The sequence below is a fragment of the Condylura cristata genome, unplaced genomic scaffold, assembly GCF_000260355.1.
Source record: "Condylura cristata isolate star-nosed mole 26May11 unplaced genomic scaffold, ConCri1.0 scaffold00013, whole genome shotgun sequence".
NCBI classification, from domain to species: domain Eukaryota; kingdom Metazoa; phylum Chordata; class Mammalia; order Eulipotyphla; family Talpidae; genus Condylura; species Condylura cristata.
Window position 1 is genome coordinate 12,611,569 of NW_004567114.1, and position 26,147 is coordinate 12,637,715.

The 26,147-nt window shown below is 40.9% G+C and overlaps 1 protein-coding gene across 4 annotated transcripts in view; it reads right to left on the reverse strand.

Annotated features, from left to right (window-relative positions):
- Nucleotides 1–2,060: 2,060 nt before the first annotated feature.
- Nucleotides 2,061–26,147, reverse strand: part of FLRT2 (fibronectin leucine rich transmembrane protein 2) — a 96,819-nt gene continuing 72,732 nt past the window's right edge. For all 4 annotated transcript variants that reach the window (XM_012724598.1, XM_012724596.1, XM_012724599.1 and 1 more), the window contains exon 2: nucleotides 2,061–11,600. In XM_012724598.1, the coding sequence (XP_012580052.1) occupies nucleotides 9,223–11,205 (1,983 nt within the window). In that variant the 5' untranslated portion in view covers nucleotides 11,206–11,600 and the 3' untranslated portion in view covers nucleotides 2,061–9,222. The remainder of the gene's footprint in view (nucleotides 11,601–26,147) is intronic.

The following is a 26,147-nucleotide window of genomic DNA, read 5'->3' on the forward strand; positions in this document are numbered from 1 at the left end:
TACCTTTCAATAGATGATCCTCCACATATAGTTGGACTTTCAACAGCAAAGAAATTCAGTTTTCATAATATAAATTTGGCAACCTGTCATTCTGTGCTTATGAATTAATTTGCCTGCAGATCATATTAATTTGCCTACAGATCATATGACATCATATGATGTCATAGATTTAAGCTTGTTTAATTCCCAGATAGTTGTTATACATTCCTGAAAATCAGCATAGGTGTCAAACTTCACCATCTTCATTTATTGCAAGAGAAATGAATGACCATATGGTATCAGCCACTAACAAGGCTAATGGACTGGTCAGAGGCAGGTTTCCAAAAGAAGTCAGCCTGACTCAAGGCTGAGTTCTTAACAATCACTATTCTCCACTGTCTCTTTACAAGAATGTCATCTCTAGAAAGGACTATTTGTTCTCATGGTAACAGTTAAGATAACACATCAGATATGCCATATTTTAGATATAGAATGTGACACAGTGAATAATGACTATTCCCTTTTGATATCATTGATGGAAACAAAAATTAATAAATTACCTCTGCTTTCTGCATGTGAAAAATTCATCTTGACTAGCAAACTGTCAAAATGTTTGACTTGACTCTGTCTACACACACTTTGTGTGTGTGTTTTGTTCATGAGGGTAACAATTTGTTGCAAGACAGTTCCTTAAGCTAGCTCTTTATGTCTTTCTACAAGCTGCCTCAGAACTTTGAAGTTGTCAGTAAAGAATAAAAGAATGTTCTCAAGTCATTTTAATAGTTCTCTCAGTCATCCTGTGGAGAAGCTTGAAAATCAGGTAGGTCCCATTAAATAATCACAAAAACAAAATTTCTGTAAAACATAAGACTGGAAAAGCAAGATTTTTTTTTAGAGAAAAATATATTGTTCTTACAAAATGCCTATTGTAGCATTTGAGTGAGGTCTTATTCTGAAAAATTCATAATTTCTCTGCTTTTGCTAATTTCTTTAAAAATCATTCAAGGTAAGGCAAAAAAAAAGGTGGAGTAAATAGGGTAGACAGTTAAGGAGAGAATTGGGTTTTTAATAATGAGCATAATGTTTTATACGCAGATGTTGAGTTAATACACACATCTAAAATCTGTATATGATATAACTCAACGTTCCTTTCAGAGCAAACACATTTTAAAATAAAACAAAGTCATGCAGCCATAGGACCCAGCTCTCCTCGTGGTGCCGTTCATGGAGATGTGGTCCCATGGGAAGCCCAGAGTCACAGTGTCACTGCAGGGACCAGTGTGCTCTGTTCACACCTCCTCCAAAGCCTCTGATGGCTGTAACAGGGGCTGGACACACAGGCAGCCCTGGCTGAGATACAAGGAACAGCAGTGTTCTGCCCCAAGGGGGCCCAAGTTATAGATATGAAATAGATTCAGGACAAAGGAACAGTGTCTAACTGCTATGAATAAGCTAGTTTTAAAGTTATATTCTTTGCATGAAGGGGTCAGATCATTGACAAGTGTGACTTAAAAAAGCTATCCAGGGGCAGATGAAGGGCATTTGATTGTATTTTGAAGGAGGAACAGGTCACTAGGCAAAAGAGGAAGTGGAGGTCAGAGGATAAAATAATAACAATAATAATACAAAAACTTGAGCACGACTACAGCAGGATGATGGAGTCTGAGACCTCTGGGTGATGGCCTGAAGACTTTGTTCATTTAAGTTTTTAGCTCATTTAGCTGGAAAAATGGGTGAAGATATGATTAGGGAGCAACTTGACAGAGGACATGCATGCCACACAGTTTGAATTCTTGACAGTATTGATAACAGAATAGAAAGCACAATCTCTGAGAGAAGACAGTGGGTTAGTGAAGGATGCATTTGAACTTTTAGCATTGAACTTAATGAACTATGTATGTATTGATTCTCCGAGAGGAACACCCGAAACTTATATAATGTTGCTTCAATTAAAAAATAAACAAACAAAACCAGGGCCTCCTTGATGATGCAAGGGGTTAAGTCTCAGTACTATGAAGATATCAGCAACACTGTGGTGTGAGTTCAATCCCCAGCCAGGGGGTTGACACACATGGCTCAGCAGACCTCTCCTGTCTTTGTCTGTTGCTCCCTTCAGCAGTGTATTTTAGTGGACTCACATGTCCTGTTCCATACTCTATCTCTAGTGAATCCTCTCACCCTCCTGCACCTTGGCTCTACATCTAAACTCTTGTATGCATAATAACTCTTAAAAATAATAGTAATGGAATATTTTGAAAGCAAGGCAGTGTCAATCAAGGGCTCCTTATAAATTATCCTTTGTCCTGTAGTGTGTAGCTAAGGTTGACCTAGAGGAAGGGTCTTAAACTTATCATAGATAGAAAATTTTGGGAAGAAAATACATTTGAGTGTCAGAAATAGGGACCAGGATGGCTGACTATTTAAATGTAGACATGTGGAGTTCAAAGGAGAAAAAGGCAGCTTTCAGTAAAGACTTAAGATGATGCGGTTAACTCTCCTGGAAAACAATCTTATTCAGTACCAAAACTCAGCAAATATTTACTGGATGAAAACAAAACTAAACCAACAAAGGCCCAAAGGAAGAAGTGTAGCATTTGATGAGGGAAAGATTTACCCAACATGAAGGTTTATCATGACATAGAAAGGATAAGTAAACGTGCTCCACCAGAGGAGATATTGAAACGTCCATCTAGTTTAGACTTCCTGCTGGAAAATAGAAAAGTAGAATCACCTGTGTATGTACTAAAATGACATCTGGCTTGGAGTATACTGGTCACATTTTCTTAACTTTCAGTTTAGTGAATGAAAGCAAAGCTCAGATAATAGCCTCTAAAGCACAAATTCTATGCTATGAAAAAAGTAACTGTAAATTCACAAGGCAGTTTGCTAATGGCCTAATAGATTCTGACATATGAGCATGCTCAGCAGGACCCTACAGTACTGAGGGAACTCTCGAGCATGTAACAAATTGATTACTATAAATAACCTGACTTATGTCCTTAAAAAGTTCTTCAGTCTCACTCTGTGGGTTCATAACTAGTTTTATCACATCTCAAAATTTCAAATCATATAAAAGGTCTAGCCATCAAATAATAATAAAAAATACTTTCATAAAAATCAGGAACAGCTGACCAAAAATAAGGGGCTTGCTAAATATTTTGAAGTTTTAAGAATATTCCCTTGATTTTGTCATGAACAATAATTAATATATGCATCTACTGAGAGGTTGCATGTAGAAATAACCAAATGTGATACCTTCTATCATCAAAAATCTTCAACCTTGACCAAGATTCTGTCCTAAAGGTTATTCAGTCTTAAGGCTAGTCAGTGTAGAAAGAAGCAAGAAGACAGTGAAGACTCCATAGAATCATGGTAATTCCCAACTCTCATTGACAGGATTTGGGACTGTGAACCAACCACGCCCCACTTTAGAAACCTGTGTTTTAAAATGTAAACAATAAAGAGACTACAGCTTAGAGAGTTAAAGAAAAAGTGTAATCACACGTATCAAAGCTTTTTGTACATGATCATATGTATATATAGGTGCTCAATAATCGTCAGGTGTCTTTATTTCTTTAAATTGATTTCCATTCTGGTGCTCAGTGGCAATTTAAGAGGTTGCATGTATAATTACCAAATGTGATGCCTAAACTTTTGATTACATGGTATACATCTGAAATTTTAATTGAATTGAGTTTTATCAATGCAGTATCATTTTGTCTGTTAAACACCAAAATATGATATATATAACAGATGCAATATACTATCAGACGTATGTCTTCTAGTTACCTTAGACATTGTTGAGTTTAATGAAAAAAATGTACACTCATTATTTGTGCTCTGGGATGATTGTGTGAGAAAACATGTTTATTCCCTGATCTGTTTAGTCCCTTTGCAGTGGATTCATATTTTGGTCTGAATACCCAGTAACACAGAAAGTACTCTGTGGAAGTAGGTGAGAAGTAAGTATTCCAGATGTACCCCAATTTCTTAGGAACAGAGCAGAGTAGAAGATAGCTTTGGGTTCACAGGGATTCTACTTTTCTCTGAGCCCTCTGAAGTCTCTTCTATGAGACCTCAGTGCCTTGAACAGAGTAGAAAGAAAAAACTTCTATGAATGGATGGTATCCTCTGACCACAGGTCTGGTTTTCAGAGTATGGTGTGTAACTTTTGGTTAAAGTAACCAAACGTTGCATGGACATAATTTTCCAGATGTAAAATCAATCAACACTGATCACTATCTTTCATAGTTAATTTTCCAACAGAGATTCTCCAAGTAATTAATATTAGTTTACTAAAGTGTCATTATATCCCTTGACTCAATCTCTGTTAAATATGTTATTTGAGAAATGGCCAAGATAGGTGAGAGAGATTCTGGAAAGTCATGAGATGAAGCCTGAGTTGGACTTGAGCATATGGATAGATCCATTTTCATGAGTGCTCATTGAAAATAGCGGTGGATAAGCTATAAATGAAAAGTATCATGGGGGATTTTAAAAAAAAACTGACAATCAAAGCAATAGTACATAATATGAAATAAGTGAGACTATTCTGATTGGATAACTACATTGATATTTATATGCTAAACAGCACTATTTCACAACTATGAAATAATATGTTCAATGATTGTGTGCATATTTAAAGACTATAGGAACACACCTGTTAGTCAGGGAGTAGAAAAAACATGATATGCATATATGAACCCCTCACACCGAAAGGATCAAAGGCCTAAAATAATCAGTTTGCCCTCATGACACAGAATGTGAAAGATCTTATTATTACCTCCTTTATTCCTGCCATTCTCTTGTATGATCAAGAGGTAACCATCAAGACTCCAGTACTGTCTGCACCCCGATGAACTTAGATAAACACAAAGTGGATTACTTTTAAAATAAGCCTTTACTGAGTATTTCAACAAGGTACTGTAGAGTGCAGAGTCAAATTTGTAGTTAAAATGTGCCGCATGATAGGTCTCAGAGGATTGTGATGCAGAATCTTCCAGTCCCCTTGTCAGGAGAACATACTAAATATAACCGGAAACAAATCAACATATGGTCCACACAATAAGCCATTATCAGGATTACCTTTCAGTGAACATACATTGGCCCTATCAGAGACAGTGGAGACGCCTTCAGCTTGCCTCAAAATGAATATCAATCTAACATCCCATGGATAATTTACAGATGCCCCAGTAGGGTGTGTGTGTGTGTGTGTGTGTGCATGTGTGTGTTAACATGCATTTTAAACTAGTTTTTAAAAAGTCTGCTGCAATGGCGTTGCTTTGTGCTCTTCTGGTGGGAGTAATGCTACAAAAGGAAAGAAAACAAAAACAAAACAAAGCAAAGGAACCTGAATTGCTATAGCAACAATAACAAATGCAACTTGGTCCCCACCATCAGTGGCTGGTTTCTCATAGTGCCTGCAATCTTCTTCCCACCATGCTGCAGAAATTAAAGGATGATAAGCACTTGCTTCCTAAGTTAATATTTTGACTATGGAGTACAACGTCAGGCAAGGTTTGACAGTAAGACTGGGAGGTTTCTGTTTCATTTTGTGCATCTATCTTTATACTTCTCTGCTGTTTTCCCACCTATCTTGGAAAGGTAACTCATGAGCAAAACAGTTAGCTCATGTTCTAAGTAAAACTTAATTCTACTTGTTATAAGTTAGAGAAAAAATGTAATGAACAAATAAGTCAATGGTATTAACCACTTCACTGTCAAAGTGGCAAAGGACTCTGCTGAGTTCTCTGATCAAAGCCGGCAGGGATCCCCTGTGAACTGTAATGTCGCCTTGCGTTTGAATTGCTTGTTCTGCTCACAATATAAAGGGCTTGTCCTTTCCAGTTGGGAAGGAAGATCTAACTCTTGTGAAATCACTAGGACAGGTATAATCTGCTCTAGTAGGTTAGGGAGCTGCAGTATTTGATACTTAATATTTGTTACCAGACTGGTCACATGGCACTCACTCTTTCTTAACATTTTCAACAAACATCCAGATAATTAGATACTATGTTATTTTTTACAGGGTAGAATCCTTTTCCCTTGATACATCAGGAAATAGGCAGAGCAACACTCCTTGTCTCTGTGATTGTCCCATGGATAATTGCTGATGCATTTGACACTTTTGAGGGAAGTCCCGGTCTCTCCATGATCAAACACCACTCTCCGAACATGTAGATATTTATGACAACTCTGGGTAGGAATAATGGTCAAGAACACTGGTGTGATCATGGCTTTTCCTCTGGAATTGCCTCTGCACAGGGGCAGCGACCTTGCTCTGATAGTGGACCCAATTCATTGGGTCGGACAGCACCAAACTGTTTATCAGCCGGTAAGTAGGACTTTATGATCTTGACCTACACCTTCAACTTTGACTCTGGAATGATCTCCTCAACATACATAATGATAGCAAGTGAAGCCCAAGGACAAAACAGGTCTATCGGCAAAACACATTCCCACAACTATATATGCCAATCCATGCACAATCTGTCAGTGATGGTTGTCATCAGTTCCCTAAGACACATAAGACAATCCAAAAGCCATGATGTGCTTTCTCTGCTGGTGTAGGTGAGTCCCAGGTATGCTATGACAAGTGGGAGGCTGACATTCACTTGACCAGCCTTTGTCGCATTGTGTACATCATTGAACAAACTGTCTACATTCTATCTCTTCAGAAATACCTTATAGCAAAGGCACCTTTTCAGAGCAGCCTGACTCTCTCACCTGAGGGTCACCTATGTCTCTGATCACTTGGTGAATCTCCTTCGAGAGCAGAGAACCTCTCCAACCTCAGTCTTCTTTGCCCAGATTAATTTCAGCAGCCAATTACACACTGGAAGTTAGTCACAAAATACAAATAAATGAAACTACTTATTTTGTGGATAAAAAAAAAAAAAACCTCAAAAGTCAAAGTGCCATCATTTGAACACATAGTTTTATCTACAGCCAAGAGAAAGAAGACAGTGAAAGGGAATTATCCAGTTAAATACACAAAGTCCGACGTCATTTTCAGATTTGCGATGGCTTTACTGCTTCTCTGATCACACACAGAATCTCTCATCCCATCCTTGTGTGGACCTAGTTTTTAAAACTTACCAGCTAGTAGACTAAAATGGAAACCAAATTCACTTTAGAATGAATTCAAATTAATTTGCAACTAATTGCAGCTCAACTGACTGCACAGTTTTGATTCTTGTGTCTATAGTATTATAGCTTTATAGTTCTGCTTCTTCTGAAGAACAAGAGATATTATAACATATAAGTTGGGGTATATTTTTAAAGAAAATAAAGCTCTTACTATAAAGAAAAAACTTGCATAGAATTTTATACCTAAACTTTTACAAAGAAGACACATCACAGTTCTGTCTTGTGAAAGTGAGAGAGAAGGAAAGCAAAATGATTGTGACATTGACTTCATGGGTTCCTAAAAAAACAAACAAACAAAAAACCCAATGGCACAGGAAATATGCAACAGAGCATGAAATGCCTAAACTTGATTTTAAGAAGAATTTACCAAAGGTGTATGTTTTATATAATGCATATGATCTATAGCCCTTCTACATCTAAGGGTGGAAAGGAGTAAATTACATATGCTTTCTGAAGATGGACATTGCTTCAAAAATATCTAGAATTAAACATGAACATTCCTCTCTTCTTTATACCCTCTGCTCTATGGGCTGCATTCAGCCCAGATTAAGGGAAGGATTCTTCTCTCCCAGATTTGTTCATTTTTCATCTGCTATCCTGTTAATAGAAGATTGATTATCCTTCTACAATTCCCAAAGAAGGGGACCATCCAAAATTGAAAAAGAATAAATGAAATTTCAAAAATGGAGTAGGATCAAAGTCAGCCCAAGGTGGAATTATGGTATTGCTTTTAAGGGGGAAAAAAAAATTCGTATTTTGACCAGCTTTGCTGTGTCCTTATTAGCAGTGAAAATTAGCATTACATTTTAAATGTATATATTTGTATGGATAGTTTATGTAATCAAGAGTAGCATCCAAAATTGTCTTTCAAATTTTGAGCAGAGGGGGGAAGAAAACAATTGTAGCATAAATAGCTAATTACGAAAATATATGTAAGGTGATTGGAAGACAAAAATTTGTGAGGGGATAAAGATATTAATGCACGTTATGTCACCATGATACGTTAACAGAGTCAGTTGATAGAGGAGTTAGCAGAATAACTGGTGACATGCTTTTTCTAAATGGTAGTAATAACTTTTAAGTAACAAGCTCTTTGAATATAGTACAGACATTGATCTTGTGTTGGGTTAAGTATCATGTTGACATAGCTGCAAAAAATCTACCCAAATAATTCTCATTATCAAAAATAATTCCATTCAATATAATTCTTCCCATTATTTTATTAGCCTCTTCTAAAAAAGTATTCTAGAATATATTTCTGTTGAACATGATTCAACCTGGACGTAAGATTTGCATCATTATGTTATTAAAGGGAATTTTCTTGCTGGGACATGAGACCTGTCCTTGGAGATGGCAAAAATCAGATCCGGGTCTCTAACTTTTTTCTCATCCAGGGCCAGGAACGCATGAGGAGTGGTTTCTAATCCTCCAGTCAGAAAGCCAACCCAGGGTTCCAAGGTCTCCTCACATCTTATCTCCTTTTCTCCACGCTGCCTGGTTGGGTTAACTTATCTCACAGGGACCAACTTCCTCCTAATGCTTTCTGCATTTCCTGTTTTGGATCAAGATCAGGGTAACTACCTCCTTTCTTTAGTTCGGATTTTAAACTTTCCCAGGAAGTCTGGAAATAGCATGAAAACCGTGGGCTACTTCTTGTCTCACCCCTAAGATGTAGCCTGCTCTGAGGAGCCCGTTTTCATCTGCTCTTTCACCTCATCACCGCATCCAAGAAAGGAACTTACTCTGGCAACCTCACAACCAAGTGGTTAATGTGCATCATGAGGAAGAAATCACTCGTTCGCGCGCTTGGCATTGGGTTCTCATTGTACAACCCTGTACAGTACTTCAGCAACTATTTTTTTTTTTAAGATTTAAAAAGCAAAGAGTTACAAAACTGTTTGTAATTAACTTGAAATAGAAAAGATAGCACTTTTTTTTAAATCCCATTATATAGTACACCGTATAAATTACAGAGTATTCAAATGCACAAATGCATCTGTGTAACATTTATCAAATGTAATTCGCGTGTCTGTATGTGCACACACGTGTGTGTTCTCCAGTCGCCGGTCCGCCGAGGGGACACCGGTCTGGCCGTCACGTGTGGCAGTGCTCCAGGTCCGGCACGCTGCTGTTGCAGTAGCGCATATTGTTGGGGATGACACAGTCTGTGTAATTAATGCCCCCATTCGGGGTGTATATGGGCTGCAGTCTGAAATCTCCTTTAAGGAGCTGATCGTTATTTAAGGAGACGATCTGAAAGCTGGTTTCTGTCATCTCCAGGATGGAGTTATCCTTCTTGGTGCCCGCCTCGCAGTAGTCATCTTTCCGCCGGCCCCGGTTGTATTTCCACTTCTGGGAAGTGTAGCGCCCCTTTTTGTGCATGTGCCAGCAAAAGACGCTGAGCAAGACCACCAGCACAAAGATCACCGCACCCCCGATCAGGCCGGCCAGCAGAAACGGGGAGCCCAGGCTGTGCGAGGTGGTCTGCTCGTGGCTGGACGCCGTGTTGCTGCCGTTGTTCAAATAGAAGGCGTGGGTGGTGGCCTCCGAGCAGACAGTGTCCTCCACCGCGCGGTAGTTAAAAGCATCCAGCGGCACTAAACAAATCCGGTAGGTGGACCTGGGCTCTAAATTCACCAGGCTCAAGTGTTGCTTCTCACCGCTGACGATGCGCTCCTGCACGATGCCTCCCACTAAGCTGTGGCCCAGTTTCACCCACGTGAGTTTGTAGGCCATCACAGTAACGAGAGAGAGCCAGCTGACTTGAATGGAAGTGTCATTCACAAACTGGATCGAGAGTTGGATCCTTTCCGATACAGGTGGGGTCGCTCGTTCCCTGCTGTCCCAGTCCGGGAGGGTGGGAGGTTTCGCGGTGGTGGGGCTCGCCGGCGTGGCGCTCCAGCCGGGAGTGGGGCCCGCGGGCGTGGGCGGCAGGGCGGTGGGTGCTGCAGTGCTGGGGGCCGGGGTGAAGAGTGGCAGGCCCGGCGTGGTGGTGGGGCACGATAGAAGATTCATATTCAGCTCCCTGACGGCCATGCCCCGGACTTGTTCGGGCCCTTGGCACATGAATCCCCGCACGTTGAGAGATGATGGGATATATTTGAGCCATTCTGTGACCCACTTGATACTGCAGTCACAAAACCAAGGGTTATTCCGCGCCGTGAGCTGCTTCAGGTTGGAGAGATTATCGAAGACGCCTTGCGTTAACACTCGCAGCTGGTTGTTGGAGATATCCAGCCTTTCCAGTTTGCGGAGGTTGGCGAAGGCCGTCAGCGGGATGTGGTTGATCTGGTTGTCCTGCAGATACAGCCTGATCAGATGAGTACCTGGGAGATCAGGAGGCGGGCGGGAGAGCGAGTTCCGGATGATGGAAAATTCCTTGAGCTTGGTGAGGTGGCTGAAGGTACCCTCGGCAATGCCCTTGTTGGTCAGGAGGTTCCCGTCCACAATCAGACGCTCCAGGCTCGTGAGGTTCTGGAAAGCCATGTCAGATATGACAGCGATGCGGTTCTCATCCACTCTCAGCTCTTGCAAGTCCACAGGAAGTCCCACGGGCACGCTGCTCAAGTGGTTCTTGGACAGGAACAACAGTTTGAGACTGAGCGCCTCGCGGAAGGCCCCGTCTTCCACTCCCACCGTGGAGATGGAGTTGTCGTCCAGATGGAGCTCCTCAAGCTTCAGCAGCTGGGCCAGGGCCGCGCGGGAAATGGTCTGAATGTTGTTTTCCTGCAAATGGAGGACTCGGACGTTCTTGGGAAGGTTCATGGGGAATTCGTCCAGTTGGTTGCCGTAAAGGTAGACGGTGTGAACTGACTGCACGTCGTGCAGCTCGGCGGGAAAGCCAGCGTTATTGATTTGGTTGTTGTGGAGGTAGAGTACGGTCACGCCCTCCGGGATCCCAAGAGGCACTGAGGTCAAGCTTCGCTCGTTACAGTAGACAAAGTTCCTGTCGCAGCGGCACACGCTGGGGCACGCCAGGGTTTCGGACACTTGGAAGGAGAGCCCCAGGGAAATGAGAAGCCAGGATTTCAGGAAAAAAGCCCCATAGCTGGGCCACTGTGTAGTCTGTAGGCCCATTGCTGAAGTACAGAAATAAAATACAGTGGGATTGGGAAAAGCAAAAGCAAAAAATCAAAATAACAATAGAGAGAAATCCAAAATGATCAAGTCAAAGTCCAGAACGCCAACTAGAGGGAGAAGTCCCCAAGGTCCACAGTCAAAAAATCTTCCAGCGGGCTCTGGTCCTGGTCCTATCAGCCTGTGTGGCCTTCTTTGCCACTGCCCTCCATGGGGGGAGGGGGGCTGGGGAGGAGGGAATTCAACAGGGAGGATTTTCCACACAGGCAGCAAGTGATGCCAAGTTACCCCGTTCAACAAGGACCCGATGGGGCACCCAGAGCTGCCTTCCTCTGCTGTAGGTCCGAATGGCGTTGATCAGTCTCTGAATTTCTTGGTTAAGTTCAATCCACAATCTGTTGTAGGAGAGGAGAGAGAAAAGGGTCAGTTAGGGGCAGCAGTAGATACGCCCATCTGCTGTATGCTTTTCAAGCACTATGTGATTAGGAATCAGTGATTAGGTGGTGTATGATATTTTAAGTAACAGTAAGGGGTACTCAAGAAATAGATGATGATATTCTCTTAGCATTGAAACTATGTGGTTACTTCTCACTATTGATACACATATTTTGATATTGATGGACACATTTTGAGCTTTTCACCCAAATCTGCATCCTCTCTTGCAGCTCTCTACATGTTCAAAAAGAAGCACTCGAGACATCCTGCTGAGCCCACTGAATCAACCCACGAGGGCCGCCTGCAAAATCCTGCTGATCACAGGCACTTTTCAAGATGAAACTAGTGGCTGAACAGCTAATACAGTTTAAGGAGGGAAATGTGAAACTCCTGAGAATTATAAATGAACAAATGTAAACTGAGGACTGACAGTCATTTTAAAAGATGTATCCATTTGATCTGAAACTGTGATGAAGCAATATAAGCATAATGCAATATAACCAAACGTGGACGTGAAAGCAAGAGACTTCACTTTTCTTCCTTACTTCTTGCCTCCCAGCTTCTTTTTCTTCCTCCAAAATAGCTCACACTTGAGTTACCAGCAGAACTAGCGAAATCTAGTCCTTCATACATCTCCACTTATTTGGGACCTCCAGGTACAGATGAGTTATACCGTATTGCCCCCTGGAAGGGTTGCCAAGCTCATGATAGACAATCAATTAGGTTTCAACACGTCCAGCTTCTTCCCAAATGTGAGTCTTTCCCTGCTTTTTAAAGAAGGGCTTTTAGCAAGTGATAGAAGACTCAGTCGGGAGGGAAGGACACTCCCAGATCATAACCATGCCTTCTTGTTCCAGAATGTGTTCCATCTGTTTTTAGATTAGAGACATAAAGAAGTAAATCGAAAGGTGCCAGATTTGATTTCCCTACAAAATAAGCTAACATGACAGGACATGGCAGGCTACGAGTCTCTTAATTCTCACCACTACTGGAGAGTGAAACAACTTATATCTAAAATCGCAGAGGAACTATCTGAAATTGTCCCTTTAGCTATCTTTAGAAACATAATTAAAAAAGAAAGAAAAGGCATTGTAAGTGATATTTAAGTGTCAAGGATATTGTAAAATTGTTTTATGATTTAGAAAATTGTGAACCATCTTTTTAAAAAATGCTTTTGATGACCAGAAATGGTAACATTTAACATTTATGTTTTAATGTTTAAAAATGTTTACACAGGACAAGGAATCTCTTTCTGAGCAAAAAAAAAAAAACAGATGGGTATATCTTTATTAAAATTCAAGCATTATTTATTTTAAAGAAAACATACAAATAATAGGTTTGGTCATAGCACTTAAGCCATCCCCTCTAGTCAAAGTTTTCATTTATGCTTAAAGTGTAATTTATAATACAACTAAAGGTATAGAAAAACTGAATTTAATGCCATCAGCTTGATGCCTTTCTTTTTTCTTTTTTTTTTTAAAGATTTATTTATTTATTCATATAGAACTGAGGTACAGGACAGAGATGTGGAGGGCAAGAGGATTCACCAGAGAAAGAGTGGGGAGCAGAACAGGCAGATCGACGAAGTACGATCTGCTGAGGGGAGCAGCGGGCGGGTCAGGAGAGGTCTGCCGTGCCATGTGGTCACCTCCGGGGCAGGCGGGAATCGAACTCATGTGGATGTGGCTTAAGCTTCTTAGTGCTGTGCTTTAACCTGCTGCACCACCAGGGAGGGCCTCTGATGCCTTTCTAAACACAAGTTTCAAATTTTCAAATCATCTCCATGTCCCTTCCTAGCTTGTGACTTGAGTGTGAGCCTTAATCCAGCACACCATCCTGACCTGGGAATTTGTTAGAAACACAGAATCTGCATGTTAGTGAGAACTTAGGTGTGCACATTAAAATCTGATAAGTACTGCCCTAAATACAGTGCTAGCTTCACCAATTGTTCAAATATTTGATTTATTAAATGCTAACTAAATGCAGGAACGTGTCAAATGACTCCTTTTGAGAAGAGGAAAGGCCTAAGGGTTACTAATCACTTTGTACCCAAGAGAGAATCTTAGCTTGCACCTCCTATATAAATGAAACCTTAGCGGTGGAGTAATACATTCACCACTTGTACTTGGCCTCAAAGGATTCTTGCAAAATGTTCACCCACGTGTTGTAAGAACTTAATGAGTTATTAGTAAGCAGAGGAAGCCACTCTTATAAAGTATGATTTACTTAAGAACAAAAATCTAGTCGGTGCTATTAGCGTTCACTCTTCAAAAGCGGGACTCAACTTAAAATCAAATATAGTTTCTTATCTGTTATAGGAATCTTTAAAGCATAATAGAAATGTGCAAGGAGTAATATTAATAGTAACACACAAAGGGAGAAAAATAGCCACTCTCGTGTCTCAACACTCTTAAGTGAAAGGAATAGATGCTCCTTAACTGTGTTTATAAGTTTTTAGGACCTGAAAAACAAGCAATACTTGAGGATAATAGAAGCTACTTATAAAGTTCATTGGCTAATAACTTCAAGAGAAGTTACTGGTAGTTACCAAAGTACAGGGGCTGGATCTCACTGGAGACTGTTGTTACGCATCCAGTTGTAGATCTACTTTCTGTGTAAGAAAGACCCTATCCTTCACCCACTGCCTTGGACTGTGGTCTCTTAGAGGTACACTTTAATTATGATTTTTTAAATTTAGTAATTATTAAAGAAGGGGATGAGCCCCCGAAGAAAACCCCAAATAGGATTATATAGGGTAATACGATTAAACCACCTTAGTAGGAAAACAAAGGTCTATTTAGATCACGAGATGATAATCAGCTAAGACAAGTTCAATTCAGAATAAAAATGAACTTTTTTCCAAGGTTTCTTAGGGACTTTTTGGAAACCCCACAAATGACAAGTACATAGTAGATTTTCTCTAATCCTGGGATCAAGAGCAGCCAACACACTATATCAGCTGAAATTAGTGCAAATGGTGAAATTACTGTCTTGGCAGTAATGACTTTTATACATTTTAGCATGCAGAATAAATGTTCCTTTACATTTTCAGCTATTTTTCACTGGCCACTGAGGATGGAAATCCTTTTAGATTTTAAGATATAAATTGCATTTATAGAGAAAGATGTACAGTTTACTGCTCAAATGCTTGGCCCTGAAATTGCATCTTCCTAATCTCTGACACTTAGTAACTGGAGGTTCTTGAATAAATTACTTAATGACTTAAGTGTTAATCTCCTCTTTGGAAAAATGAGGATAATATTAGTTTTCAACTCAGCACTGTTGAAAAGAATTAGGTGGATTAACTTTTGTTAAAAGCTTATATGGTGCTTTGAAATGACAAGAAAATAATAAATATATTCTCTGTGTTATTGCTATTATTGGTGATATCCAACATGGAGAATTCAGATATAAAGAGCAAGAAAAAACTGTGGGCCTGGCAGGTTCTGTGCACTTTCATTTACCCTAGGAATTGTCAACCTTAGGTTTGATCAGAGAGTTATTTTGTTATGAGTTTGCTACAAACATTCAGAAATGTCTTCAGATACCACCATAAATTATGATTGTTGCAGCCGTAACTCCCAGTTGAAAACAACTGGCCTTCACCATCTCACAAGAGCCTTAGAAAGGTAGCATTATCAATCTGACTTTATATAGGAAAATGCAGATCTAAACATTCCCCATGGCAGTCACCCAAAAAGAGCATGAAAATACAATGATTGTTATTCAACCAATACATAATTTTAATGTTTTAAATTAAAATTTGTTAATGCCCCATCTCAGGTGTGGTCACAACAATATTGGACATTTCAGGTGTGGTCATCACCACAGTCCACTGTTGTCTCCCCCACTCCTCATACCTATCCCATGTTTCAGATTTATAGTTAGCTTTCAAGGTTTTTATCCAATGTTAACCTCGTGCAAAGTTGATGGGCTCTTGAACTTCACGTGGCTTGAATTTAGTGAGAAGAAAAGAGATGAATAGAAAGGAAATGCGGTACTGTGTAGAGTTCTAAGTTTAGGGTACTGGGTAATGATGGTACTTGGTAGAGTTCTAAAGGTGGGATGTCAGGAGAAAAGATGCAGAGGAAAGAACTGCCTAGGAGACAAATACGTTGTACTACTGGGATGAGATTTGAGGGACTCTTCAGGTATCCAAACGAGCTGTCATGTGTCTAACATGGTGACAATTCATATGGAAGTTCTATTTTTAATATTTTGACAAACCTTCATTCTATTTTCATAGAAGGTGGACCCTGTGGACATCCCCATCAACACTATAAGGGGGTTTCTTTTCCACCACCCTCTCCAATAACTGTTTCAGTTCCTTTTATGAGGCTTGCCTCATAATCTCCTTGTGTTTGTGTTCTGAATTGCATTTCCCTGATGATAAATGAATGAGTTTTTTTTCACATTGTCTTTTGGCTATCTGTGTATCTTCTTTGAAAGTGTGTCTATTTAGTTTGTTGTTTGAATGATACAATTCTTTTTAAAGAATACTATGAATAAAACAAGCAAGTAAACAAACCAACCCAGTGGTAAAAATCAGCCCCGGAAAAAACGGGACCTAAGTTGTTTGCACAGAACTTGCTCCCAACTCTTGCACTGTTTCTAGAAGGTAATAAACACATACATGTTTCAAAAATCATTAGCCATTTCATTTATGTCTTTAAACATTGCAAATAAAAACATGAAGAAAGGCTTATCGGGAGGTGCTAGGTAAAAAAAAAGTTTTTGACTTAAAGGAGAAAACACACTTTCCAAAGCCTGAACATAAATCACCATATAGCAAACATTCTTTGGAGACAGCAAGAAAATGGACTGTGAAAGACAGTAACAGCAAGTTATTCCAGGACACTTTCGTTTAACTCTTTTCACAGGAATAGAGACTCGAAGCATATAAATCACGTAAACGTTTCTGCAAAGTGTTTCTCTCCTAGTGCTGCCTAAGAGGACTTGTTTTAGCAATTAATTCTAGGATCCTGTTTTCTAGGCGTGCTTAATAAACTTTGACTATAAAAATCAAAGTACAGAAAATAGGAATTGTCAATAAGCATCACCAATTGCATAATATAATGACACTAGGACAAACCTAATAAAATCTTAATGGCTTTGGCATTTTCTGGATTGAGTGCATGAAGTGATACAAATGAGAAACCTAACCGGAAGAGGGCTTTTCCTGGATAAATTTCTCAGGGCTCATTGGCCTGTACTCCTGGGCTTAGGGAATCAGTGCTCACTATCAGACAAACACAGGTGCAGAATCCACAGCCCTGACTGTACTGCAAATGCCTTTGTTACGATCTGGAAACATGAAAGCAATTTATAGGACTTGTGCACATTTACACATTCCTAAAGACCGGTTATAAATACTGTCCTAAAACAATCAGGAGAGCTCTCCAGCTAGTTGGCTAAGAGGTGGGGATTAGCAAAGGAATTTGGGAGAAATTTTTTAACAATGGCCCTTGCAACTATTTTTCCATCAAACTCATTAAACCTCAAGCAAGCACCTTGAAGTTTTTCATTAGTTTCCTTTGCTAGAACAGAGGGAGAGAAGAGAAGCGGAAAGATTGAGGAGGAGGGAAAGGGGGAAGGAAAGAAACATGTTACTTAAACAGCTGGCCATTTCCTGGCTCCAGTAGCCTAGGATTAAAACTATTATAATTGGGACCCCACAAAAAGGCTGTTCTCTTGAACAGCATAAAATTCTCTAACAAATTTGAAGAGTTGTTTTCACATGTTTCCAAAGCAGTTGGTTCAAATAATAGGGGTAACTTTAGAACAAGTAACCAGTTACAAACCAAAATGCAGGGGCCTCCCTGGTGGTGCAAGAGGTTAAAGCACAGCACCGTGAAGGTATCTGCAGCAACTGCAGCACCAGTTGGATCCCAAGCCAGGGAGGTGACCCACACAAAGCAGCAGATTCTCCTGTCCCACCCACTACTCCCATCAGCAGTGTATTTCAGTAGATCTGCCTGCTCTGCTTCCCACTCTGCCTCTGGTGAATCCTCTCAACCACCCCCTTGTACCTCTGGCCTGTATCCCAGAGTCCTTGTATGTATAAATAAATAAATCTTAAAAAAAAAAAAAAAACTGAAATGCATAAGCTTTAAGGACACAGGCGTTACTGTCACATGCTGCTCTCCATACACTAGGGAGTCTCACTGACCATCATTTGGTTTCATCACAATCTACATAATCTGGGATTGAAAGACTGGTTCTTCAGGGTGTTTAAATTCATGGTGAGGGCAGAACTAAAAGAATAGGATTTTACTGAGACCATACTTATCGGATCAAAGGAAAGTAAAATATATAGTTCTTAAGGATAAACACCTCCAAGGTTAATGTCTATATAACTTTCAATCAATTTCAAATGGGGAGATTCATTCATTCATACATTCATTTTCCAAAACAAAGGCTGAACCCTTCATGCTTCAAGCACAGAAAATAACTGATTTCAAAGACTTATCTTTGGGAGGATCATATCCGTCATCTCAAGCAGTGATTCCTTAGACACACAGGTTAAAAACACTCATGGATGGTGGTGAAAAAATGAAGGTTTCAAGTTCGGTTTCACAAGTCTTGGGAAAAGGCTGAGCATTTGCATTTTGTCAACTTTCCCTAGTTCTGATAAGCAGCAACTTTAGGGTTCTATCACCCACGTTCTAGTTATAAGGAATTGCTTCCAGGGCAACCAAGAAGCTGATCTTTTTCTCTTCTATTCACAATCTCTCTTTGATGGGAGAGAGAGCACTGTGATGGAGTAGCTTGGAAAGAGCTAAGGGCCAGTAATCCACCCATTTAGTTTTGATCACAGTTCTGACATTTTTTTTTTAAAGATTTTATTTATTCATACAGAACTGGGGTACATGTCAGAGATGCAGAGGGTGAGAGGACTCCCCAAAGAGAGAGTGGGGAGCAGAACAGGCAGATCAACGAAATACACTGCTGAGGGGAGCAGCGGGCAGGTCAGGAGAGGTCTGCCGCGTCATGTGGATCTCCTCCGGGGCAGGGGGGGATCGAACTTATGAGGAAGTGGCTTAAGCTTCTTAGTGCAGTGCTTTAACCCGCTGTGCCACCGGGGAGGGCTACAGTTCTGACATTTTTGAACAGTGTGACAATGGGTACTTCACTTCTCTGAACATCATTCCTTTAAATGTTTCTATTTACTTTGAATAAATTACCATTTTCCTACATCCTTGTTAATTTTTGAACATCATCAGATTAAAAGGGGGTAGAAAGCCATGCTTTTGAAATTTTTATGATGCATAGGTATAATGCATGTAAAATAAGCTAAGAGAAAGAGAGATGGTCTAATGGGCAAGAGCGGGACTTGGGACTGTGGAACTGAATAACTTTTACATGCATGAGCTGTGCTAACTTAGGTATAATATTTCACCTTTTTGTATCCTGCTCCTCACTAACACATTGAAGAAAAGAATATTAATTCTCACTATTGTTGTAGAAGTATAAATCACATCGATTATTTCATACATAGAAAACATACCCTATTAAATGTTTCTGGTTTCCATTATTGGCTTTAAAAAAAAATAGCAAAATGCCTCTTATACTACTCTGTTAAATCAATCCTTAGTTTAGCAGAGTTATTCTTATAAACCTGTCAAATGTTACTTTCCTCTTTCATTCATTGACTTTAATTGTTTCTTTTGGAAATATACATGTATTCCATCTTTAACCCTGAGTATTTGTGGAGACAGTCATTGGGTCTCTGAGATCTTCTCCTTTCCTATGTAAAAGCCCTATTTCTTGCTTTTGCACTAGGATCCCAGCAATACAGGATAATACCATTGGTGATACCTCTCGACATGGGCTGCCCAGACTGGGAAATGAGACTCATCATGTAGTCTGACCAGTACCAAATAGAATCCAGCAAGTACAAAGAGAAGGCCCATTCCCTGTCAATTACAGAAATGGTTGTTTGAAAGATAACTGCTGCACAGCCCTTCCTTTGATGTTAGCCCTAGTTAGCCTTCTATTTCCAATCTGAGTTCAAATTCAGCTAAATACTCAGATACCAAGTTAGTGACAGCTAGCATGGTGAATTAGCTGTGAGGAGTAAGTCACTTTTACTCCTAATTTACAAATGAGAAAACAAGCTTAGAGAAATGTGTGATTTACTCAAGTTCAAATAACAACAAATACTGGAGATAGAACTGTGACTCAGTTTTCTTGGTTAGAAAAAGGAAAACAAGCAGTGCTCATCCATTCCACCACACTTATCTCCTGATTACCACTTAGAACTTTCCCTCTTTCTTTGTGAAACTTACTTGGCCTACCCCCAGGATTCTCTGGCCCTATGTCCTTTCTTTGATCCAATTAAACAAAAACAAATATCTCCCACCCTATCACAGCCCAGCCCTGTACCTGCTTAAGTTTCAGATTCCTGGTAGGGAAAGTCATTGTCATCTCTGATGTCAAAAATAAGCACAGGTTGGTGAATCCAAAGAGGACTGGGCCTGACTTCTTACTTGCTCTACAGCATCATTGTTGTACCCACCCTTCTTAAAATAGCCTCATTCCCTATCTGTTCTGACATCAAGTCTGCTGGCTTTCACCCTCTTTCTCCTGCATTTTCCTATTTGGCCGGCTCTCTCTCTTCAATGGAGTTGTTGAGTTTGAATCTAGTAACTTGGATTCAGGTAGTCTTCTCCCACTATTGAAAACAGACTCTAAGCCTTAAGCTTAAATATCCTCCATATGCAAATTAATCTTGCATTTCCATCTTGGAATCTTAAGATAGACTTCTCAGCTTCCTACCTTCACAATCAAGTACACAGAAAATTGACTTCCTCAATTTAAGTGTTTCAAGACCATTTCTAACTTAAAATTTAACCCAGAACCTAGACCAACCTGTAGTAGACCTTCAAGAGATGTTTGTAGAATAAATGAAAGAACCCAAGAGCAACCTTCAGATGATTACTCAGTTTGAAGAGGCAGTCTGTAAAAATCTCTTCAACATCTTCAATCTGAGGTCCTATAAGGATTCAGAGTTAATATTACTGAATAGGTTTCAAGGGCTTTAAACTACATTGCTTCTCTGAAGAGGCTGAGGGGTAGAGAGATGATGGATGGGACGGTCCAGTAGACAAAGTAACTACATGACCTTGGGAAGGCACCAGGTGTACAAGTAGCAAATGACTGCAATTATTCTAGCACTATTCTTGTTTTACAAATACCTTAAAATTTTGTGCTTCTGTTGATAGTACCACTGAAATGGGGTCAATCTGACCTACTAGAACAAACCTCATTCAATGAGAGACAATTCTGACCATACACTTCAGTTCTATGATGGTTAGGATGGGAATTCAGGCAAGTTCTTCTGGTCTACCACAAAAATAGATAATGTATTCTTCTCCTTTAATACCAAAGATTTATAAATACTTGCATAAATTCAGTGTGATGGCTCAATTGTACTTTACTTATACACCACTTTACCATTCCGTATAGGCATAATCAATACAAAATAGGCCAGTATCTTTGAGAGCTATAAAAAAGCTTATGAAAAAAAAAAAAAAACTGTATCCAAAAATATAAACATGGCCTATTTTCCCACCAAATATTGTACCGCATATGTAATATACATAATGAAACAGAAAAGCTTGTATCTCCTTCACAAGGAGAATACAGATTTCCGTCAGTGATATTGATTAGGTGCATGAAATGAAATTACACAGTGTATATTTCCAGGTGAGTTATCTGGCTTGGAGTCTAAAAAATGAAAAATTCATTGCTTAAGCCTATTTTGGTATCATAGGGATGGCTGTGAATGTAAATGGTGTAAAATTTCCTGACTGAATAAATAGGCTTTACAATGCACCTTCTCATCTTCAGAACACCTGTCATGCTGAGAGAGTTAGGGGACTATTTCTGGATTGGGGGATGAGAATGGACGAGAAACAGAAAAAAAAAAAGGTGGTTATTTCTGACCTTTGATCCTCTTCTTCTATAGGACATCCCCTCATCCCACCCACCTGAATGTGACCAGATATAGGTTGAGATAAAACCCACTGATCTGTGAGACTTGAAACCCAAGACGAGACGCCTCAATTTCATGACCGGTGTCAGCTATGTGTAAGGAATAATTCAAAGGACAAATAGGACAAATATGCAAGATGATTGAAAAAATATACAAAAGATGAAATAATACATGAAAGACTTTAAAAGTGTTTTTTTTTTTTTAAATCTTCACTGGCAGCCTGTCTAATTTAAATGGATGCTGCCATATGTTCTCCAAACACAGAGGAATTAAGCACAAGCGAGAATCCTTCAGAGGTTTATACAGTCAAAGCATTACTTTCATTTATGCACGCTGCAGGTTTCAAAGTTTACCCCAAATGCAAAAAGCTTGCATTTTCTTAAATATAGGCTGCCAGTCAATTTAGAGCATTTAGTTCTTTGTTAAAAAAAAAAAAAAAGAGGTTTTATCTAAGCCTTGATATATGCCAACACATCTCAAATTCAGGAGGCCACGATGGTATTTGTTACACACACGTATTTTTCTTTTTATGGAAGGCAAGCTACAGACTGACTTGTTGCAGGCCACCCAGGCCCACGTGCACAGATCAGACACCAGGGGGCGCAATACATCTGAAAAGTGGTCCACAGGCTCATGTGCAAGAAGACAATTTTGACTGGTTTTTCCCTTTTTGTTCCAGCTACTGGAGGCTGTGCAAAAGCGTTCCCATCCACACTGGCAAATAAAATGAAAAAACTCAAGTATTTGGAGAGTAATGTGAAATCGGGAGGCTAAAGCAAATGTAACACGTGGCATGACATGGGGGGGGGGGGTGTGATCTGTGTGACATCAGAGATGACCCGTCATTCCTTCCTTAGTCACAGGCTGGGCTGAAAGGCAGGCCCCTCCCTTGGGGGTGCGAGTGGCCACAAGCTGTGTCTTTTGCAGAAGGGCATCCGAATGGCAGGCCTGCTCTCTCAAGAAGAAACAGGCCAAGGAAGACATGTGAGGATCCCTCCCTTTAATACCGAGCACTTTCCTAGTGCCTTTGTTTTCTCAAATCCCCTCCCTGGTGAGTGCCCCACTTCATATTTTGTGGTTACAACCCAATTCCTTTGGGTTAGAAGGCTACTCTCTCTAGAAATGCAAATATTCTTAGCAAACATTTTAAACCAAGTTTCCCTAAAAATAGTATTTTTCATTCACGCATTCCTTAAACAATTGATAAGAAGCTAAGGATAATTAAGCAAAGGGGAACCAGGGTGATCAAGTGCCTTATATTAGGAAGGGGTTATATTTAATAAGCAAGGCAGGGACAGTGGGTTGGGGACAGGGCAGTAAAATAAAAACTACAAACTTGGGATTGAAATGATAAAATTGTGAGAAATAGCATAAAGGAAACATGGAATTCTGGGAGCCTGAGGTGGAATATGGGTTTAGAAATGGCTGTCGGATGGGCCCTCCCTGGTGGTGCCACAGGTTAGGACACAGCACTGCAAGCTAGCCACAGCTACTTGAGTGCGAGTTCAATCCCACTGGAAGTGACCCACATTGTGCCGCAGACCTCTCCTGTCTCACCTGCTCCGCTCAGCAGTGTACTTCATCGATCTGCCTGTTCTGCTCCCCACTCTGACTCTGGTAAATTTTCTCACTGCCCCTGAACCTCTGGCCTGTACCCCAGTTCTGTATGCATTAATAAATAAATCTAAAAAAAAAAAAAGAAAGAAAGAAAGAAAAGAAATGGCTGTCCGGCATTTTGAAGAGTGGGGAATGAGGAGTTGTTACAAGTGGGGGTGGTAGGCAAGAGAAGACAGTGGACAGTGCGTGGGAGGGCAGAAGCTCAGGCCACAGACTTGGTCTACCTAAGAACTGGCACAAAATAGAAGGGAGGGACAGCCTGAGCTCTTCTGGGAATGACCTGCGTGGCTGCGGTCACTGTGTGAGGAAGCAGGAGAGTGAAGCACACAGAAATGCGGTCAGCAGGCGGCCCGGGGTTCTGATGGCCCAGACAGGCAAGGCCTTGTGGCTTTGGAAAGCCATCTGGATTTTATTCTCAGGGCCACGGGGAGCCTACAATTAAATGGACTAGAGCAGGCAGGGTGCGGTGAAAGAAGGAAACGATCCAGAGGGGACCCCAATGTGCACAGCACAGAGCTGGAGAGACTTTTGGGGGAAGAAGCAGCAGCACAGGAAATCCTACCAGGGGAAAGAGCTTGGGGAAGAAAAGCAAGTAGCAAACATTGCCTGTCAGAATATTCTCCTCAACCATCCTGTTTCTGGGAGCTTCTCAGAGGCCTCTGTGGGTTTTTCCTCAGCTATCTCAAATTCTCTTTGGAAACAGATGAAGTAGGAATAATAAATAAATAAAAGAAGCAGAGCTTTGGCTAAACAAGAACTTTGATGTCAAACTGCAATGGGCATGCTGGGTCACATCAGTCCTGTAATTAATTAGGAGGGGCCCCCCCCTTAAGCGGAGGGCACTGGAGACTGCCCCAGGCTTCCCCATTGTCCACTGGGAAAGGCACATGCCACACGCTGTGGCCTAGGAGTAAATTGGTCCCTACCTATAAATTATTCTATGTGGGGAAGAAAAGCACTGGCTTTTCATTTGTTTTATTTTTTCTGAAGTTAGAAGCACAGACTGGCAGACTGCCACAGATAATTTGAAAAAGCAGCTTTTAGTGACCCCAATGACAAAAGGTTGCTAGTGCAGCCCAGGTTTTGACAGGTTTTTAGGGGCTCAGTGTCCTGAGGAGCTGTGCTGTGGCACCTGTGGGGGTGAGGGGCTGGGATGAGGGCTGCAGCCTGCTGCTCCACTCCTACAGGAAATCTGCTCACATGATTCTAGACCTCAGCCTCCTCAGAGTGGTAGCTGGGCTTCTGGGGGTCAGAGGGTGGCCAGGGGGTGAAGACACTGTGCCCTTAAGGCCAGGACTTACGAAATGAATTCCCAGGTGAAAAAAATCACCACCATTAGGGACCTTTGGATGTATCTAAGCCTTGACTCTGGCATTTTCCAGAATTTTTTGTCCCTTTCATTGGTTCATTTTCAGGGAATGCAGAGACTATGGCAATAATCTCAAAACTAGTGGTAGTTCTGTAAGAAGCTGGAATTGACCATAGTGTCACTTTGTGACCTGCCAGACACACCACCCTTTTCTCCCCTCGTGCCCCCCCAAAGGCAAGGAGTGTTACACACAGAGCCAGGAGCAGAGGCAATGTAAAATCTGGAAGGGCCTGAGAAGGCTCGACCTGAGTAGCCAGGTGGTGGCTTCTCCACCTGACCTGTCCTCTGGAAGCAATGACTATCCTAGGCTTATTCATCTGGGGGGTGGGGAGGTGCGGGCATGGAAGCCAGGCCCTTAGGAGTTCAGCATAGAACCCCTGAAGAGTGTGGGATTTGTGCATACAAGAACTGGGGTGTAGGCTAGAGGTACAGGGCAGGCAGGGTGAGAACATTTGCCAGAGACAGAGTGGGGAGCGGACTGAAATACACTGCAGAGGGGAGCATCAGGCACATCAGAAGTGTGCTGCGCCACGTGGGTCACCTCCCTAGCTGGAGAGAAGGCCCCTTTTAAACTACTTGCTAATAAGATTGATAACATTTGAAAATTTAAGATTATGATGAGCATGTCTCTAGCCTTTGTCCAGCTGCAGCAATCTGGAGCTGGCCTGCTGACTGCACTTTCTTCATTAAAGAGCGCCTAGCCCTGCAAGGACAGTTGTGCATAGTTTCTGAATAAATGGAAACATCTAAAATCAATGCTTCCATCCATCTGTCCATCTGTGTGTGCGTCCATGCATTACTGAATGCTCACTACAGACAGTTATGGACTGAACTGAGAGTCCCAAATGTTCCATGTTGAAATCCTAACCTCTAGGACCTAAGACTATGGCTATGTGAAGACAGGTTCTTCCAAGAGGTACTGAGGTTAAAGGAAAGTCATGAGGGTACATCCTGACCCTGGGTCCTCCTATAAGAGACCAGGACACAGATGCACAGGGTGGGGAAGGCTACAGATCACACAAGGTCACCTACAAACAGGAAGTCACGGATGCTGCAGCTAACTTGATTTCAGCCTTGTCATTTCCTGAGAGATGAGAGAGTTAATGTCTGCTGCCCAAGTCTCCTGCCATGTGGCACTTTGGGATGGTAGCCCAAGCAAAGCACTAGAGATACCCTCACTTCCATTGTTCATCATGCACAGGGCAGATCGTGATGCCACAACTAGTCTGAAAACAAGGTGATTAAGAAAAAGGTGATTGCATTCAACCCTCAGAGCAGACTGCATGTCTGACTTGAAATCAAAGGCAAAGTCTTCCTTCTGTTCATCTACTTGAAGCTAATTTCAGCTTCCAGGTCTCCCTTAATAATTTTTCATTCTTAGAACTGAAAACTATTTTTCCCAAGTGCTATGGTCATAGCAGTTCCAAGAATTCCGCCTACACCTTACTTTTCAGGGCAATGGCTAATGACTTCATGTCTTCAGTGACAATCCATTAACAAAAAAATGAAAACTGCTAAGTGGTT